General features: G+C 39.8%; 1 protein-coding gene and 1 long non-coding RNA gene across 2 annotated transcripts; both read right to left on the bottom strand.

Annotated features, from left to right (window-relative positions):
* Positions 1-1,638: 1,638 nt before the first annotated feature.
* On the bottom strand, positions 1,639-11,403 carry LOC112158672 (zinc finger protein 391). The gene is made up of 2 exons (XM_024292132.2): positions 10,973-11,403; positions 1,639-3,547 (listed from the first exon to the last, which is right to left on the bottom strand). The coding sequence occupies exons 1-2, from the start codon at positions 11,112-11,114 to the stop codon at positions 2,307-2,309; spliced, it is 1,383 nt and encodes a 460-aa protein (XP_024147900.1). The 5' UTR covers positions 11,115-11,403; the 3' UTR covers positions 1,639-2,306.
* A 1,592-nt stretch (positions 11,404-12,995) lies between these two features.
* Positions 12,996-17,084, bottom strand: LOC118598928. The gene is made up of 3 exons (XR_004948156.1): positions 16,565-17,084; positions 14,965-16,248; positions 12,996-13,066 (listed from the first exon to the last, which is right to left on the bottom strand). It is a non-coding gene; the product is annotated as an uncharacterized LOC118598928 (long non-coding RNA).
* Positions 17,085-19,070: the final 1,986 nt, after the last annotated feature.

The raw sequence follows: 19,070 nt of genomic DNA, 5'->3' as shown, positions 1-19,070 counted from the left end.
CATTACACACCCTAATTTCTAATGTAGTCATGGTAAAACAAGTTTAGGGAATATAAACATCGCCTCAGCATGAACTAAAACCACACTGGTCAACAAAACAACTTTAAACCCAAAGTAATAAAATAGCTAACATAAATCACCTAACAAACAGAAACATGCCTTTTCAACTGTTGTTGAATAAAACTGCCAAGTCTAAAGTATTGGTAACTAAACTGACTAAAGAGCTTAAAATTCAAACGATAAAAAAAAAAAATCTATTGATAGGTACTACTAAAAAAATTAATTAATTTTTGGTTGATTTATTCACAAAGAATAGACCGAAGAATGTCCATTACCGATCCATACTCCTTCAAAAACATGTCTGATCAAACCTTGAAAAACTTTCTTTAAAGACCATTGGAGATTTTTTTAATTCAGAACAGACTGTTCCACAGTGTCACTCTGTCTCTCTGTGCCTTTAAACCAGGAGCACAGGCTGCCTCCTTCATAAAATTCTAAACACCTTCTCAAGAAGATCATTATCCTCTGCGATTATCTTCCTCAGCATATCAGGATTTTTTAGCCGCTTCTGAGTCAGCTGATGCCATTTCTCCATGCAGAGGCATGGAGAGAGGAGAGGTGGTAGCCAACGGGTCGGCGTTCCCCCTCTGCAGAGATGCACCTCAGCACCATGGCACCTCCTTCTGATGCAAACATTTCAAACAAGCATCTTGAGTTCTCAGAGATTTTGTGATGAATCGGAAGAGTCACAAATACAAAAAATAAAAAAATCCACAAATATATGAAAGTGAATAAAAAAGGTGAATATGCAGGGGAACAGAGTATATCAAAACTTCCAAAAAATATATTTACAGTACACATCTCAAGGTTTTGTGATTTTTTTTTAATTTTTGTATTCATCCTTTTATTTTCTTGACCGCTTTGTCCCTTTCTGGGTCGCGGGGTGCCGGAGCCTCATGGGCGAAGGCGGGGTTCACCCTGGACAGGTCGCCAGTCTGTCGCAGGGCCTCAATCACACACCCATTCACTCTCACATTCACACCTAGGGGCAATTTAGAGTCACCAATTAACCTATGAAGCATGTTTTTGGACGGTGGGAGGAAGCCGGAGTCCCCGGTGAAAACCCACGCATGCACGGGGAGAACATGCAAACTCCACACAGAAAGGTCCCCAGTTGATGTTTCTGTTTCAAATCCCCCAGCCGGGATTTGAACCGGGGCCTTTTTGCTGTGAGGCAAGAGCGCTAACCACTGTGCCACCCTACACCCCCCGCAGGCGTCAGTCAAGGCCCACCACAGAGACCATCACAACGAGCGCCACCCTGCAGCCCTTTTATTTCTGTATGTATTCAATAATCACTTGTTCCTCCTTTAATTTGAATTACTTCATCAATGTGCTGTGGTATCAGCCTCTCTGTGTACATGCTATGAAAGTTCAGGTTGCTTTGATCGCCGACTTCAGGTCTTCTTCATTGTTGACTTTGCCGTCTCATCTTCCTCTAGAATGCAATTCATATATCTTTTTCTACAAGTGAGTTGCAGCCAGGGAACATTTCTGGTTGATCAAACACAGTAACATCATTTTCACTGAAACAGTTTTAGTTATCTTTGGCTAGGCCAAGTTCTGCTAGAGAATACAATCATTATCTCCACCGATCTTTCAGCAGAGGGCAATGTAAAATCTATTTTTTCCATTGACTCAGACTGTGAGAGACCATTTAAAGGCTCCGTAAAACATTTGCTGGTGTTTGGAGACAATTATCAGACTGGGGTGGAACCCCAGGAGTTACCAATATTATACAGGACTAAAGGCTTTTTTTAACTGTGAAATAAAAAATGTCAAAATTAAACAATGTCCTAAAATATTACAACATATTAGCAACAGTTCTGCAAAAAAGATTCTGTTCATTTGTCAACAAATAAGAATTTAACTTTTCACAATATTTCCCATGTTAACCTCCATGTCTTCCATCTGCTGAGAGTTTTCCGATGTTTTCTGAGTTTGAGGATCTCACCATATTCTTTATATTTTTGAATAGAAGAAGGCATCTGTTCTGTGTGAATTCTCATGTGTTTTTTGAGACTTCATGCAGGTCTAAAAAGTGTATTTTTTTTAACAAGAAAACTGCTTCTCTCCATTGTCACTTGTTGTGACTATGGACATTAAATAAACAACTAAAACTTATTTCCCATTTTTTACAAGAAAGTCTTCTCTTCAGTGTGATTTCTTTTAGTTTTTTTTTGGATTAGACGTGTTACTACATTTTGTATCACATCCTTTACAAGAAAAAGAAGGATCTCTCCCTTCTATCTTGTATGAGTTCTCATGTGTGATTTGAGATTAAATATACGACTAAAACTTTTATTACATTCTTTACAAGAAAAAGGCTTCTCTCCTGTATGAATTCTCATGTGTGTGCTGAGACTAGATATACGACTAAAACTTTTACTACATTCTTTACAGGAAAAAGGTTTCTCTCCTGTGTGAGTTCTCATGTGAACTTTGAGACTGGATGCATGACTGAAACATGTTTTACATTGTATACAAGAAAAGGGCTTCTCTCCTGTGTGAGTTCTAACATGCCTTTTGAAACTTGATGCATCACTAAAACTTTTATCACATTCTTTACAAGAGAAAGGCTTTTCTCCTGTATGAATTCTCATATGTGAGTTGAGACTTGATAAACGACTAAAACTTTTGCCACAATCCTTACAGGAAAAAGGCTTCTCTCCTGTGTGTGTTCTCATATGTTTTCTTAGAGTAGATGGGTCACTAAAACCTCTGTCACACTCTTTGCAACAAAAAGGTTTCTCTCCTGTGTGAGTTCTCATGTGAATCCGGCATTGATACCAGTAATCGAAACTTTTACCACACTCTTCACAAACATAAGGACTGTAATCAGACCGAATTCTTATGTTGACTTGATTACTTTTACCAGACTCTACAGAGCGAGGTTTCTTTTCTTTTGGAGATTGTTTACATTTCTTAACCAAAGTTACCTTCTTGAGCTTTTTTGTAACATCAGAGTCACACAGACTTTCTGACATGTGAGAGCTGTCCACACTTTGGACATGACTTCTGTCTCTTCTCTTCCTCCGATCTCTGCTCTGTGGCTCTGTCTCTTCATCTGGAGTTGATGTTGATTCTTCATGTTGGTTTCCTTCTTCATCCTGACTATCAGTTCTATTAAAGATCTGCAGATTGTTTAGATCTGCTTCACTGTTCTCAAAAGTAGGAATCTCCATCAAAGTTTCAGTCTCCTGCTTCAGATCAAGCGGCTCTCTGATGCAGAGCTCTTCTTTTTCCTCTTTAATCTGTGGAGGTTCTGGATCCTTCAGTAGCTTTCTAATCTGTGGTAGTTCTTGTTCCTCTTGCTCCTCTTTAATTTGTGGTGGTTCTGGTTCCTCGTGTTCCTCTTTAATCTGTGGTAGTTCTGGTTCCTCGTGTTCCTCCTTAATCTGAGGTGGGTTTGGTTCTTCCTGCTCCACTCTGAAGTTCCTCTGCTGGTTGCAGAAACCATCTTCGGTCACATGATTCTGGGGGAGGACTGCAGGGACACAAACACAAGAACAAAGGACTTTGTTTATTGTCAAGCAGCAAAAAATATAAAAAAAAAACACCTCTGTGAAAAGTTCCACAGGTTAAAATATCAACTGAAAAAAATTAAGTCTTTAAATCTAATTGAAAGATCAAGTCATGGTAATACCATAAAACAAGGTAAAATGATAGAGATAGATTGGCCTTTATTGTCACTATCACAAGGACAATGAAACTGCAGCAACCGTTACAGTGCAAAAGACATAATATAAAATAAAATATAATATCAAATATAGAAAAATATGTCAAAATATATACAGAGAAATTGTGCAATATAAATGTAATGTTAATCATAGTATCCAGACTATGTGCAGATAAGTACATTATGGATGTGCAAAAAAGCTTTGAGGTAGATAATGTTTCAATGTTTTGCAGGTATGAGTATTTAAATAACCAGATATACATATGCATATGCACACAAACAGTATATACATATATGAACACATACAATGTGTTGCGCAGTTATATGTGCGATTTGGAGTTTAACATGGATATTTCCTTTGGAAAAAAGCTGTTTTTCGTTCTGTTTGTTTTTGTTTTGATGCCTCTCTAAGGTCTTCCAGAAGGCATCAGGACAAATGAGTCCGAGCCGGGGTGTGAACTGTCCTTGATGATGTTTTGAGCCCTGCTGAGGCAGCGTGCAGAATAGATGTCAGTCAGAGTGGGAACGGAGCATCCTATGATCTTCTGAGCTGTGTCTACCACTCTCTGGAGCCTCTCCTTGTCTGCGACGGTGCAGCTGCAGGACCAAACTGTGATGCAGTATGTGAGCAGGCTCTGGATGGATGACTGGTAGAAGGTCAGCAGCAGGTTGGTGCAGAGGCGGTTCTTCCTGAGGACCCTCAGGAAGTGCAGACGCTGCTGAGCCTTTTTGATGACAGCTGTGATGTTGGCTGTCCAAGATAGGTCTGCAGAGATGAGGAAACCAAGGAACCTGATCGTGGGGACCCTCTCCATGAGCTCATGTTGATGTGGAGGGGGGCTGGGTTGGTGCTGTGCTTCCTGAAGTCAATGAGGACTTCCCTGGTCTTCTTGGTGTTCAGAGTGAGGTTGTTCTCTGAAGACCAGGCTGTCAGCCTCAGGACCTCCTCCCTGGAGGCAGACTCTGGAGATAAGTCCAACTACTGTGGTGTCATCGGCAAATTATATGATCCGGTTATTGTTGTGGTCTGGACTGCAGTCGTAGGTGTAGAGGCAGAACAACAGAGGGTTCAGCACACAGCCCTGAGGGGAGCCGATGCTGAGTGTGTGGGTGGAGGAGAGGAGGGGGCCGAGTCTCACAGCCTGAAAGGAAGCCTTTGAATTTTTGGATGTTATATATATGAGAGTATATTTATGCTTTGAGGTACTGCATATATGTTTTATCAAATATATGTTTTGAAACTTTTCAAAGGGGTATTTTTAGGCTTTAATCTGGTTATTTTTTCAACTGTTGTTTTTTTTTCTTCTAACTTTTCACTGATCCGAAAAATGATCCGAACCATGACCCTAAAACCGTGACATAATCTGAACCGTGAGTTTTGTTATCTGTTACACCCCTACTGTGAATGGACCCTGGGATGGATGAGACGTCTGTGAAACGCTATGTCAAATCTGCGTCTCATTTACAATCATTCCTCTCCACATATGGTATTTCAGATATTTGGAGCTAGGGAATACTCTCTTTTCAAATGGGTATCAGTCCTACAGTAGGATTTATAGCTGTGATTCAGAGTGAAAATGTTCAACCGAGTGAATAAATGGACATCCGATTTGTATGTAGAACACCGGACTGAAAAACTAGCGTATCGATACGCGAGTGTTCGGGACACAGAGGCCTGAAATTCTGGTCTGCGCGCGTTTGCATTGACTTTTCATTGAAAGTGGACACAGCTATGCACCTTGAGACGTCCAGCGCCACTGCAGTTTCACACATGGAGAACATGACTAACGTGTTGCTTATCAAAGATAACAGCAGGAAATTTGAATAAAAGGGAGAAAATGAATACGGCTACCAGCACTGTAAAAACACAGCGATCATATAATATTAACAGGCTGAAAGTTCATATTGTGCTTCAATAATACATTTTCTGACATAAAATATAAAAATAAATTAAAATACAACATTTTTATTCCCCCTGTTATTGTTCTTTGAAGTGAGGAGGTTATTTGATATTGTCTGCATTTTGGTTCTTAATTGCCCCGTTTGTTTAAGTTGTTACCCTAAAACAGACATGGGCAAACTCCGGCCCGTGGGCCAGATCCGGCCCACCCCCACGTCTGGTCCGGCCCGCTGAACAATATCAGACAGGCAAGATTTTTTTTTCCATCTGGACACACAGAACAAGACCGTCATAGAACGTGTTTTTTATTCTCCCTTCTCCCCATCTAAACCCCCAAAAATCTCTGTTAAATAGAACAGAATAATGTTTTCTTTCTACATATTATTTCACCTTTCGCGTCTTGCTGAGTGTTTCAGAGCATTTGTGTTGCTGCATTTTTTCAAACAGCGCACCCTGTTCTGTGTCCTGATTGGTTGAGACCTTCTCAATCACCTCCTCTGCCGCGTCTCCATGTGTGCAGCTCTGCTGATTCTGGTGTTTATTCTAAGACAAAACTCCACGCAGAAATAATTCATCACCACGCACGTTTCACACATTCCTCGCGGACAATTCTGAGCACCGTGAGCGCTTTCTGCTCCTGCGTGCTGGTATTTGATCCTCTAACGAGCAGAAGAAATCTTGCACACGAGAGAGAGACTGTCTACGTCTGCGTGCACGAGATGCTCCTCGCAGCAGAATGTCAGTGAGCATGCGCAACGTTTTGGTCATCTGCGCTCACGTGGACTCTGGTTCTGTTGGCAGAAACTTTGGCAAACATTGCCGCTCAGGTACTCAGTTTTAACACAAACTATATGATGTTTTTTGAGCTGCAGGCTAGTGCTGCCACAAACGATTATTTTAACAATCGACTAATCACCGATTATTTATTCCGATTAGTTGACTAAATGGGTCATTTCCAAACTAAATGTGAAGCACACATCTTAACCATCATTGGCTTTAAACTAACAAAAAACCAGATGTATAGCATTACCTGCAATGATGCTAGTGTGAATGCTGTAAGCTGAAATAGGTCTCAGAAGATGCTAGCGCTGATGGCTAAATACGCTGAAGCTGATGGCCAGCTAAAATATTAGTTAAATGCCATAATAGCCTAAAAAGCTGAAAAAAGCCTAAGTTAGCCAAACCAGCTAGCATGTAGCTGAAATATTAGCTAAACTCCAAAATAGCCTAAAAAAAACAAAAGAGCCTAAATTAGCCAAAATAGCTAGCATGTAGCTCAAATATTAGCTAAACTCCAAATTGGCCTAAAAATCTTAAATTAGCCAAAGTAGCTACATGCAGCTGAAATATTAGCTAAACTCCTAATTAGCCAAAAAAAAAAAAACTGAAAAACCCTAAATCCGCCAAAACAGCTAGCATTTACCTGAAATATTACCTAAGCTCCAAAATAGCCTGAAAATCCTTAATAAAAACCAAAATAGTCCAAAAAGCTAGCAGAATGCCAATATAACTTTCAACTTTACTGCACTCAATATCATCTAAAGTAACAACTAATCTACTATTTAATTAGTCGTCGACTATTTTAATAGTCGATTAGGCAGCCCTTCTAAGACTTCTAAGTCTCAGGGATTCTGACGGAGCAGCGGTGGGTTTAGGTTTTGGTCGTTCGGGCTGTCGCCCGGCGCGGCAATTAAAAAAAAAAACCTGCTACGGTTTTCAATAACACCATCAAATTAGTGCCCCCTGCGCTTTTACTGTAATTAATTAATGTTCCTCCTTTTATTACATCATCATTCCTTCACAGACCCATTTAGTGCTTCAAATTAGGGGTGTGCCAAAATATTGATATTGCGATACATCGCGATATTTAGTCCTGAGATCGATTCTCAATGGGTTCTCATCAAGTATCGATATTATATTTTCATTTAAGAGGTTGTAGCGTTGAGCGTCTTAGTTGCACGGCGGATCTATTGCGCAGATGGGCGCGCTGCCTCGGACTTTTAATAGGGATGCACGCGCTCATTGAAGCATGTCTACCTGTCAGCATTTATCCTCCATCTGTAGGAGATCCAGCCGGTAAGAAGTGACTTTGTCTGAGCGCTAGAATGACTGCGATCACTTACTTCCTGTTTGCTATGGGAACTGGCCACTAGCTTCGCAGTTGTTTATGTACACTTCAGGGACCGTCAGAATTTTCGCTTTCATGCACTTCGAGTTTTAACCTGCTGGTGTACGGTGTAACTTTACTAAATTTAGAATGTGACGTTTTCAAACAATGTAATTACTTGTTGCTAATGTTAATTTAAAGTAATTCTTAGATAAAAAAGCAGGATTTGATGTACAAACTTAAATTTAAATGTAATTCAAATAAAGTACATAAATTCACTGTAAAATTAGGGAGGTTGCCAATTAATTGAAGCACTTAAAATTGTATTTGTTGCCATTTTTATGTGTGTTTTAAGGTTTTTACCTATTGACTGCTGACTGACCAAATAGAAAAATGATAAAAATTGGAAAAATAATCTCAAGTAACAGTCTGAGTAAATCAGCCTTCAATTTTGGATGCTCGGTCCTTTTCAAGTGAGGGAAAAGTGCACAAAATATTAGGTCAATTTAGAGAGAGGCTGTAAAACATTATATTCATCATCCTTTGGTGTGACGTTCTTTTGGAGGTAGATAGCTCTCGCCATTTGACTTATTTAATTTTTGTTCTGTTACAACAATTCTGCACTAAGTAGTGTCACTGCCGATCATGTTTACTATTGTTACCATTAAATTTGACAGATAACTAAAATTCAGTTGTTGTCAATGCTTGTCAAAGACATAGTATTACTGATTTCAGCAATGTTGAACAAAAGTGTTTATAATTTGTTGCACAAAATAAGAAAAGTTGTTTGTTATGATTGTGTTTAAGCTAAAAAAGATAAATGGGGATATATTTTCCCAAAAAAACATGTTCTTCTATATAATGCTAGTTATTAGAGAGGATTTTTACCAATTATCGCAGTATTGCGATATTATCGATATCGTGAGCCATGTGTGGCGTATCGTATCGTGAGGTACCCAGTGATTCCCAGGACTACTTCAAATAGCACTACGCCTGAAAATATGTGGCATTTTCAATGTATACTTTTTGACAAACACACATCTAAAACACCAGAAAAGCTTTGTCTAATTTACTGAGCAGAAACATTGAATAAACATCTTCCACACACTAACTAATGTTATATGGTGTATTATGGAATAAATATTTTTTTGTAACTTTTATAATTTTTTGTATACTGTTCTTAACTTATGTATTTGTGACATTTTGATTTTTTAAGTAGTTTTATTGATTATTGTATTTTTTTGTTTACTGTTCTTAACCTGTGTATTTTCTGACATTGCACTGTTTTAATGTAGTTCTACTGATTGGACTATGTGTCCGGAATAAATTCTATCTATCTATCTATCTAACTATGGTTCTTTGTAAATGCTGTAATTGTGTTTTCTTAATCTTAGTTCATTTTTTTCGTTATATTATTTGTACAAACAGGTTTTATTTCAAATAAATCTCTAGATGTAAGATGTCTTAGACTCATTTATGGTTTCTTAGGTGTTGATATTTCAAATAGACAACAGACAGTATTTTCAGTGGTAATATTCTATCAAATTCAGAGTATTACAAAAAAGGTCTGTTGTAACACAGGAACCAAAACACTTTTGTTGCATCCTCTTGCTCTGCTAATGACTCCTTATCCCTGCATGCTTAACACCTCGGGTCACGTGACTGTGACCATCCAATCAGCTGGCTTTATTAACCACAAGCAGAAAGGGACCAGAAGCACACGTAGATGAGTCGGGAAATGTTTGTTCTGCTATGAGGAGCCACCTATCTGTCGAAAGCGTTTAGAATCTGCCACATACCGGTTGTTCTTTTGCTGTGGAATCGGTGAGTTCACTCTGGTTAATTTAGCATTTGCCGTTTTAAGAGCACAACATAGAGCTGGTTAGCGTATGCAATTAATGCCGCATTTCGGCTGTTCCTGTCCACATGACGCGTATTTGTGTTGATATGTTTATGCCAGTGTCTACAATAAGCACTTCTATTAACATTAGTGAATTCTTAGTGCTTAGTATTACTTGAATGACACTGTTGAATGTATATTGCGCAATATCTATTTGAAAAGATCATGAGTCTATTTGTATTATCGATGTCTAGACCTAGAATGTGTACACACAGAAGATGAATTGCAAGGGTCGTGACCTTCTATGGAGCCCGCTTGTGATGGCGAGCTAAGCCCAAACCCAAACACCTGAACCTGGTTATATGCTGGAGCCTTCCGAGGAACTTCCTCCATCCTGTGCTCTGTCCGTGCTGGTAGGAGGTTCCAGTAGCCTACAGACTCTACACACAACCAACCCACAAACCAGAGCTCTTCTCCATGAATCACACATTCACTGCTTCACTGGAAAAACGTACTTCAGGATTTCTTTGTCCGGATCTTTTGCTGGACTACTGCTCTCAAACCCAAACTGTGTTTATGAGCGACATCATTTGGACTGTGTACTCCAGACCAACAAACGCTTAGTGGACTTTATACTGAAATATTAAATTTGATATCATTGTAAATATTGGGGTTTTTGTATGGCAATTTTGTCTTTCGGTTTATCTGTTGTATGTATAAAAACTAAATCAAAAGCAAATGTGAGTTTCTGTCTTCTCTCTCCTCGAGCTGAACTCGAGTCTTCTGAGAATCCGAAAAATATTATTATTATTATTATTATTTTTGTATTTTGATTAATTTCTTACCAATCTGAATTTAGACAATACATGCTACACTTTTGATGTACTATAATAAAAAAAGGGTTTCCTCAAAGCCAAACACAGCTAACATTTGCCCTTGTTTCATACGTGGATTTCAACTGTTCATTTAAAAACATAAAACTGACAGATATAGTATTCTACTCTATGAAGGAGACAGTAGTAATAAACAGGATGGAACTTGGACTAATCCAGGATAGTATAAGGATTTAATCCAGAACTGTTTTGTAAAAATGACATTTAGATATTTCCAGTGTGGATTTCTCAAAAACTAGGCAGTTAAAGAACTTAATATTTTCAGGATTAATACTCTTTGAAGGCAAGGCAAGTTTATTTGTATAGAACATTTCATGTACAGAGACAATTCAAGGTGCTTTACATAAAACATTAAAAGAAACAAAATAATTAGTAATTATGTGATCACTAAAACAAAATTAAAAGAAAGTAAAAAAATTTTAATTTAAAACAAGAATTCATTCGGTCTGAGAAGACCTAAAAACAACTTGTAAATGTCAGTGTGTGAGCATACCTGCAACGTGGAGCTGAAGCTGCGGGTTCCAGCAGATATCCAGCAGTGTGCGCTGACGACAGAGTTTCTCATTCTCGTTCTGGACGATGGTTCCTTCAGCAGCAGAATCGCTGTCAGAATCTTCCTGAGGTTCTGAAGACATGGTTCCTGCAGCTGCAGAAGATCTTCAGCTCCAACAAACACCAAAGTCCTCTGAACAGCAGCAGCTCCGATCATCTGCTAGTCTCACAATCACAGCCACGTTGTCTTTACGTTCAACACGCATTCACTCATTTACGACACTTTAGCTAAAGAGGATTGTTCGGAACCGAACCACGTATCGCTACATCTCTGTAGAAACCTCACGAACGTGCCAACGAAACACCGCCGTCCTCTCAGCACAAGCTAACGCTGCTAGCATGCTAGCTAGCGCCTCCTGCTGCTTACTTCCGGGTCACGTGAGCAAACGTCATTTAAAAAGAAACGCAAAAAATGTTTAGCTAAAAATTAGCGTTGTTGAAAATGATTCATATATTTAAAAACAATTTAAATTCTATAAATATTAACTAAATAAAATATAAATTAAAAAAATATATAATTTTAGGCTAAAATTGACGAGAGGTATCATGACGTCACCATGCTGTAACCAATCACAACTGTTATATACGACGTGCGCGGAGCATAGACTGTAAATAAGAATTACTGGACTGAGCAAGCCCCCCATCGGGGACTGACACCCCCTACTTCCGTGTTCCATATAGGAAGTACCACTGGGTTGCAAAAAGGCCAAAGTCCCATTGACTTACATTGAGAAACAGACAGTTATTTCTCAGTCATTTTATATGTCAGAATAATCATTCTTCCTCTGCTACTTTCTGCTTAACTTCTTTTTTCTAATTCTAATTTTTTGTAAAGATTTTTTTCCATTATCACAAGTTATTAGAGTTATAAATTGACCAATCAGATGGCTCAATAAGCGTTTGTGGGTCAGACGTTGAACGTCTGGGGGGTTTGATTGACAGATGACGGGTAGCCAATGGGAGCAGACTTCATCAATGAGTCCGTGAAGACCTTTTAACACCTACTTTACAATTCAACAATGTACCAATCATTGTCCTACTGTTGTTTTCCTCAATGGAATGTACCGATGCAGCAGTTTAAAACAACAAGAGGAGCATGCTGTCGACATTTTTAGATGAGGATTTACTCTGTAGAAATAGATTTCACTCTGAGGTTATGTGCTTTGGACCTTTGTGTTTGTTTAACGTTCGTTTTTCTTTATTTTCACTGTTTTGGTTGTAGCTTATAAATTATAAGTTGCATATATGCGCATAAAATCACCAACCAAAGTTTCATCTTCGCAGCACTTTTCCAGCTTGCAGCCTGAATTAGACGCAGCCGTCTGAGGAGTGCGAGACGAACTTGAAAGGACCTGATCATATTTTCGAACAGAAAAAAGATCCAGCTGTTCTCTTGTTAGGATGGTTATTTATTTTAAATACCGCTGAACGCGCTTCTCACGTGCATCTGATCAGACTGTAACGTGGCCTCACATGAGAACTAACAAGCTGCGGCGCGCGCGAGGGGGACACGCGCAGTTCGGGCACGGCGTCACCCAAATGCTCCTTTTATCTCAACAAGAAGGAATAAATGTAAGTAAATCCCAAAGGACCGCTGACAGAATCAAATGTTGGAATGGTTCTCCCTCAAAGGCTTCAACAATGACTTGTACGATTCTCCCGAGCCGCCGTTATTAAAGTAGAAGCTGTTTACATCCGTGGTCCCATGGTAAAGGCGTGGAAAGAGGTGGACGGTTGCAATAAACTCACTCCTGATTGGCGACAGTACTTCCTGTAGATTCCATGACTCAGCTATGACTCAGACCAATCGCTGAAGATGGGTTGCAAATGGCGGTATCCATTTCAGGAAGTGACTGTGAAAGCGGCGGCCTACTTTCATGAGGAGAAGAAGTAATGCATTTCCAATGGGGGACCTCAGTGCTCACTCACTCCATTATTTTTACAGTCACTGGCGCGGAGTCCAGTTTTCAGTCTACCATGTTTATTCTGCCGTCTGGTACAACACAGAAACACCACATTCATAAAGCAGCGACACCTGTTGGACACAAAGAGAATAAGTTTAAGTTTAAGTTTAAGTTTATTAAATTTATATGGCGCCTTAAAATGACCTCAGTCAAACAAGGCGCCGCACATTAAAAGTTCAAAGAACAATAAAATCATGGCTAAAAAGTTAAAAACAGATAAAAATAGAAATAAATTACATTACATAAAATACATAAAAAGACCAGATTAAAAACAAAGATAAAACAATAAACAATAAAACACACCAGCAGAGCAGAGTCTCATACAGTGTCAAAAGCCTGGCGGTAAAAATGGGTTTTAAGAAGTGTTTTAAAAATGGACAGTGAGGACGCCTGCCGAATGCTCAGTGGCAAAGCGTTCCACAGCTTCGGTGCACAGATTGAAAATGCTCGTTCCCCCCTGAGCTTCCTCTTGGACCTCGGTACCTCCAGGAGAAGCTGATCAGCTGACCTGAGGCTCCGGGTCGGGGTGTAGGGACAGAGAAGCTCAGAGAGGTACGGAGGTGCACAGTTGTTTAAAGATTTAAAAACAAATAAAAGAATTTTAAAATGAATTCTAAAATTCACAGGCAGCCAGTGAAGGGTAGCCAGGATGGGGGTGATATGGTCCCTCTTACGCGCTCCAACCAGAACCCGAGCTGCAGCATTCTGGACCAGCTGGAGACGTGAGAGGGCCGACTGGCTAACTCCAAAATAAAGAGTTACAGTAATCCAGCCGGGATGTGATAAAAGCATGGATTACTGTCTCAAAATTTCGTTTAGATAAAAATGGTTTCACCTTCACCAGCTGCCTCAGATAAAAGAAGCTGGATTTTACCACAGAGCTAATCTGACCGTCAAATTTAATAGACACAATAGAATAGAATAGAATAGCTTTATTAATCCTGAAGGAAATGTAAAAGTGGCCAGCTGCTTACAATCACCACATACACACACAGAAATGAATAAAACCCAAAAAACACTTAAGATCTAACAGTTAAATAGTAAAAATATTAATTTAGATAAAATGAATCAATAAAATATTCGTAATCTAGGCATATTATAGTAAAAACCATAAAACATTCAAAATTTGAAATTGACTAAAGTTCTCTTTTGTTGTTCAGTCAGGGAGTTGTACTGATTTTTTTCGCACGAGGTACAAAAGACCTGCTCAGTCTGTCTGTGGAACAGCGTTGTGACAGCAGTCTGCTGCTGAACATGCTCCTCCTGCTGATGAGGGCCTCATGCAGGGGGTGTGAGGGATTGGTCACGATGGCCCTGAACTTGAACAAAGTCCTTTGCTCCGCCACGTCCTCCACCGGGGCCAGCTGCAAACCAACCACAGAGCTCGCCTTACGGATGAGCTTGTTCAGCCGGGAGATGTTCTTCTTACTGGGGCTGCACCAGCACACAGCAGCATAGAGGAGGGCACTTGCCACCACAGATTGATCAAACATGTGCAGCAGTTTGGAGCAGATGTTAAAAGAGCAAAGACGACGGAGAAAGTACAGCTTGGATTGGCTCTTCTTGTAGAGCTGGTCTGTGTTGGAGGTCCAGTCCAGCTTGTTATCCAACACGACCCCCAGGTACTTGAAGAACTGTACCATCTCGACACAGTCTCCCTCAATTCATATGGGCTGAGGTGTTGGAGCTTTTCTTCTGAAGTCCAGAACCATTTCTTTGGTTTCTTTGGACGTTCAGCTGCAGCTGGTTCTCCCTGCTCCAGGCCACAAAGTCCTCCACCAGCTGCTCCCCGTTCTCTCCACCTTTAATGCACGCCACAATGGCTGTATCATCTGAAAACTTCTGAATATGACAGGTGGAAGTATCATGGCGGAAGTCAGACGTATACAGCGCCAACAGAGCAGGAGACAGTACAGTTCCCTGCGGTGCTGTACAACACAGAAACACCACACTCATGAAGCAGCGACACCTGTTGGACACAAAGAGTATAACACCTCTAATATACTACAAAAACGTTAAGATTTGAGTGTAAACCACATCTCAGACTAAATAGATTTAATCACAAAACTATCGTTATGTTTAAAGAAATTTAAAAATTTAAAATTAAATCCAAAATATCCCCCAAAAAATGTCTGTAAATAGAATAATTATGAGTAGGATTAAACATTAACCTGTAGTCAATATCAAAGAAAAGCAATAAATGTGAAATAATTCTAAGGTAGAAAAACTATTGGAAAAGTTCCTCAATTTCCATAATGATTAGATTTAACAAATTCACAGTTATTACACATTTTCTTTTGATATTAAACTGACAACAGAAATTCAAACCTTAAATGTAAATAAAAACGTAAAAATTAGAATTCATAAAAAATAATTCAAAAAAATCAAATAGTGACAACAGTCTCCATGGAAGTGGTTTGCAACTTCACTTTAGACTGGAGATTCTAAATGTTTTATTTTGGCCAGAGAAACCAAATCATCTGGACCCAATTAGAGTTCTGCTGCTGCCCAGTGGTGAACCCCAGGGGAACATGAAAGCACCATGTTTATGAACGAGTTAAATCCTAACGATCATGAAAATAGTCTTCAGCTAGGATCAATTGCTGACCTTCGCCTGATGATACGGCTCTAAAACGGTCTTCCATTGTGTGTTTAGTGTCCTCTTTAGCCAAACCTTGTGATCCAGAGTTCTGGTTCAAAAGTCTTTCCCTGTTCCAGAGACCGAAACAGGATCTAACGCCTGACTGCCTGTTTTTCCCTGATCCACGCATAGATCTATCTAATCCAGAACTGTTCTGTCTGATCAATGATTCCCTCAATCCTTGATTGGTCCAGTCACAAACTCACATCTCTTCATCAAATGCAGATCAAAGAAGAAATAGATCATCTAGAAAAGAATCTGTTTGTCTACAGCTTTTTGTTTCTCCAGATTCTGGAGCTGCAGAACATCTGAATCCAACTGATGTTTTAGATCAACACTCCAAGTCAGAATGAGAAGATGAAGTGCAGTTCTCCATCAGTCCACCGGGGGAGCTGCAGCACAATAACTGTCCACTTAATGCTGAGAGAGACAGTGGAGCTGATCTCAGATCAGTTCATGCTGCAGCTCTGACACTCATCTCCACTTCCTCTGATTCCTCCATCACTCTGCTCTCCACCTCCAGGAACATCTCTGCAGACCAGATTATGATGATGATGATGATGATGATGATGATCCACTCTGATCCAAAAGGAGGAACATCACACTCACAACCTGCAAAGAGGAATGACAAATCCAGAGATGAAGAAGTGTCTCCTGATCCTGGTGTGTCAGTCAGTGATGCAGCACAGCAGCAGAAAGAGCAGCAGGAGCTTCAGTTCTGTTCAGAGCAGCAGCTTCCTGTCATCTTCACCTGTTGGAGCTTCTGCTGCTCTGATTGGCTGACTGTTGTCCTGAAGCCTGTCATCATTCTCCTCAGAGCTTCACTGAGAAGCTGCAGCTTCACAGGAAACTCTGCATCTTTGCTCTCAGACTAACTTTAGGACCAAACATCTGGAAGCAGCTGGACTGACTCCAACCCTCTACTGACCTCAGAGTCTGCAGTTTGGAGTTTGGACTCTCCACCAGATCCTGGAGCTGCTGAACATCTGAAGAATTAAGGTTGTTTTCTCTCAGGTCCAGTTCTGTCAGGTAGGATGTGTTGGACTTCAGAGTTGCGACCAGAGCAGCACAGCTGATCGTTGACAATCTGCAGCTCCACAACCTGAATCCAGAAGAAAGAGTTTCATTTCAAAGTTTGTGTTTTTCATCCTTCAGTTATTCTAAAGATTTTGCTTTTAAAATGCCCTTTACTGGACCATCCACATATTTCCATATTAAATTACTTCAAACGTAAAAAAAAACCTAATTCTGACATGGATGAAAAAATGACTTCTCCACCAGCATTGACATGGCACAAATTTTTTTCTGCAGCCCACACTTGTGAGAACTCCTAGCTTTTAGGTCACTCTAGAACAGGGGTAGGGAACCCTGGTCCTCGAGAGCCACCTTCCTGCATGTTTTCCAATATACCCTGCTCTGGCATGTTCTTATTGGCTGGGCACACCTGAACCAGGTAATTGTTTGAGTCCATACTCATGACTGATTTTAAATCCTAAATTTGAAAATGCATTTTAAATTTAATTTTCGATGATTTATTCCAGAATAATATTGCTATTTCCATTTATGTTTATGTTAAAAAAAAGTGAAGTTTTAAAAGTGTACTGTAGGGTCAACAATTTAGAGTCATGGAGAGTGTGGAAAAGAAGTGAAGAGGAGAGTGCAAGCAGGTTGGAATGGGTGGAGAAAAGTGTCAGGTGTGATGTGTGACAGAAGAGTTTCAGCACAAATGAAAGGAAAGGTGTACAAGACTGTGGTGAGACCAGCCATGTTGTTTGGACTAGAAACAGTGGGACTGAAGAAAAGACAGGAAGCAGAGCTGGAGGTAGCAGAGATGAAGATGCTGAGGTTCTCTTTGGGAGTGACCAGGATGGATAGGATCAGGAATGAATACATCAGAGGGACAGCACACGTTAGAGGTTTTGGAGATAAAGTCAGAGAGTCCAGACTGAGATGGTTTGGACATGTTTTATTAAGGATTTTCAGGCTATTTTGGAGTTTAGCTAATATTTCAGGTACATGCTAGCTGTTTCAGGGGCTGCACGGTGGCGCAGTGGTTAGCGCTCTCGCCTCACAGCGAGAAGGCCCCGGTTCGACTCCCGGCTGGGACCTTTCTGTGTGGAGTTTGCATGTTCTCCCCGTGCATGCGTGGGTTTTCACCGGGGACTCCGGCTTCCTCCCACCATCCAAAAACATGCTTCATAGGTTAATTGGTGACTCTAAATTGCCCCTAGGTGTGAATGTGAGAGTGAATGTGTGTGTGATTGGGGCCCTGCGATGGACTGGCGACCTGTCCAGGGTGTACCCCGCCTTCGCCCTTCAGTAGCCGGGATAGGCTCCGGCACCCCCGCGACCCCGAACGGGACAAAGCGGTCAGGAAAATGGATGGATGGATGGCTAGCTGTTTTGGCGGATTTAGGGTTTTTTTCAGTTTTTTTTTTTGGCTAATTAGGAGTTTATCTAATATTTCAGCTGCATGTTAGCTACTTTGGCTAATTTAAGATTTTTAGGCCAATTTGGAGTTTAGCTAATATTTGAGCTACATGCTAGCTATTTTGGCTAATTTAGGCTCTTTTGTTTTTTTAGGTTATTTTGGAGTTTAGCTATTTCAGCTACATGCTAGCTGGTTTGCCTAACTTAGGCTTTTTTCCGTTTTTTAGGCTATTATGGCAGCACATGTTAGAGGTTTTGGAGATAAAGTCAGAGAGGCCAGACTGAGATGGTTTGGACATGTTCAGAGGAGAGACAGTGAATATATTGGTAGAAGGATGCTGAGTCTAGAGCTGCAGGAAAGAGGCCTAGAGGAAGACCAAAGAGGAGGTTTATGGATGCAGTGAATGAAGACATGAAGGTGGCTGGTGTTAGAGTGGAGGATGCTGAAGACAGGCTTAGATGGAGGGAACTGATTCGCTGTGGCGACCCCTGAAGGGAAAAGCCAAAAGGAAATAGAATGAGATGCAGGAATTTCGAAATGTATTTACAATCTCACCAAATGCTTCATAAATAACTAGATAAAAAAAGCTTTCAAAACAAGAACAGGACAGAAATAGAAAAAACATGAATGGCAATGAAAAAAAAAAACACACAAACTCTATGAACGCGTCAAACTAAAAAAGCATGTTTACGAGTTATTGTTTTTCAGTTTTTTTTAAACAAATTACAATAATGTAAAAAGTATTTTGAACAGATTTTACACATTTATGTTTTCCATGAAATTAATTTATTTTTAATTTTTAGTTTTCTTTTATTCAATTTTTCTACTAAAGGGTTCTTTTTATACAGCATTTCTCTTCTAGGTTACAGTTGGATCAAATTTCTTTTTTTACTATGAACTTTTTATTTATTGTCAGTCATAAATATTTTCACAATAAATTGTTGTTTAAATGTATAAATGATGCTTTTAACAAAGTATCTTTTAAAATGTTGTACAACTGAGA

Source organism: Oryzias melastigma, linkage group LG7 (assembly GCF_002922805.2).
Source record: "Oryzias melastigma strain HK-1 linkage group LG7, ASM292280v2, whole genome shotgun sequence".
NCBI lineage: Eukaryota > Metazoa > Chordata > Actinopteri > Beloniformes > Adrianichthyidae > Oryzias > Oryzias melastigma.
This window is presented reverse-complemented; position numbering and strand designations above follow the sequence as displayed.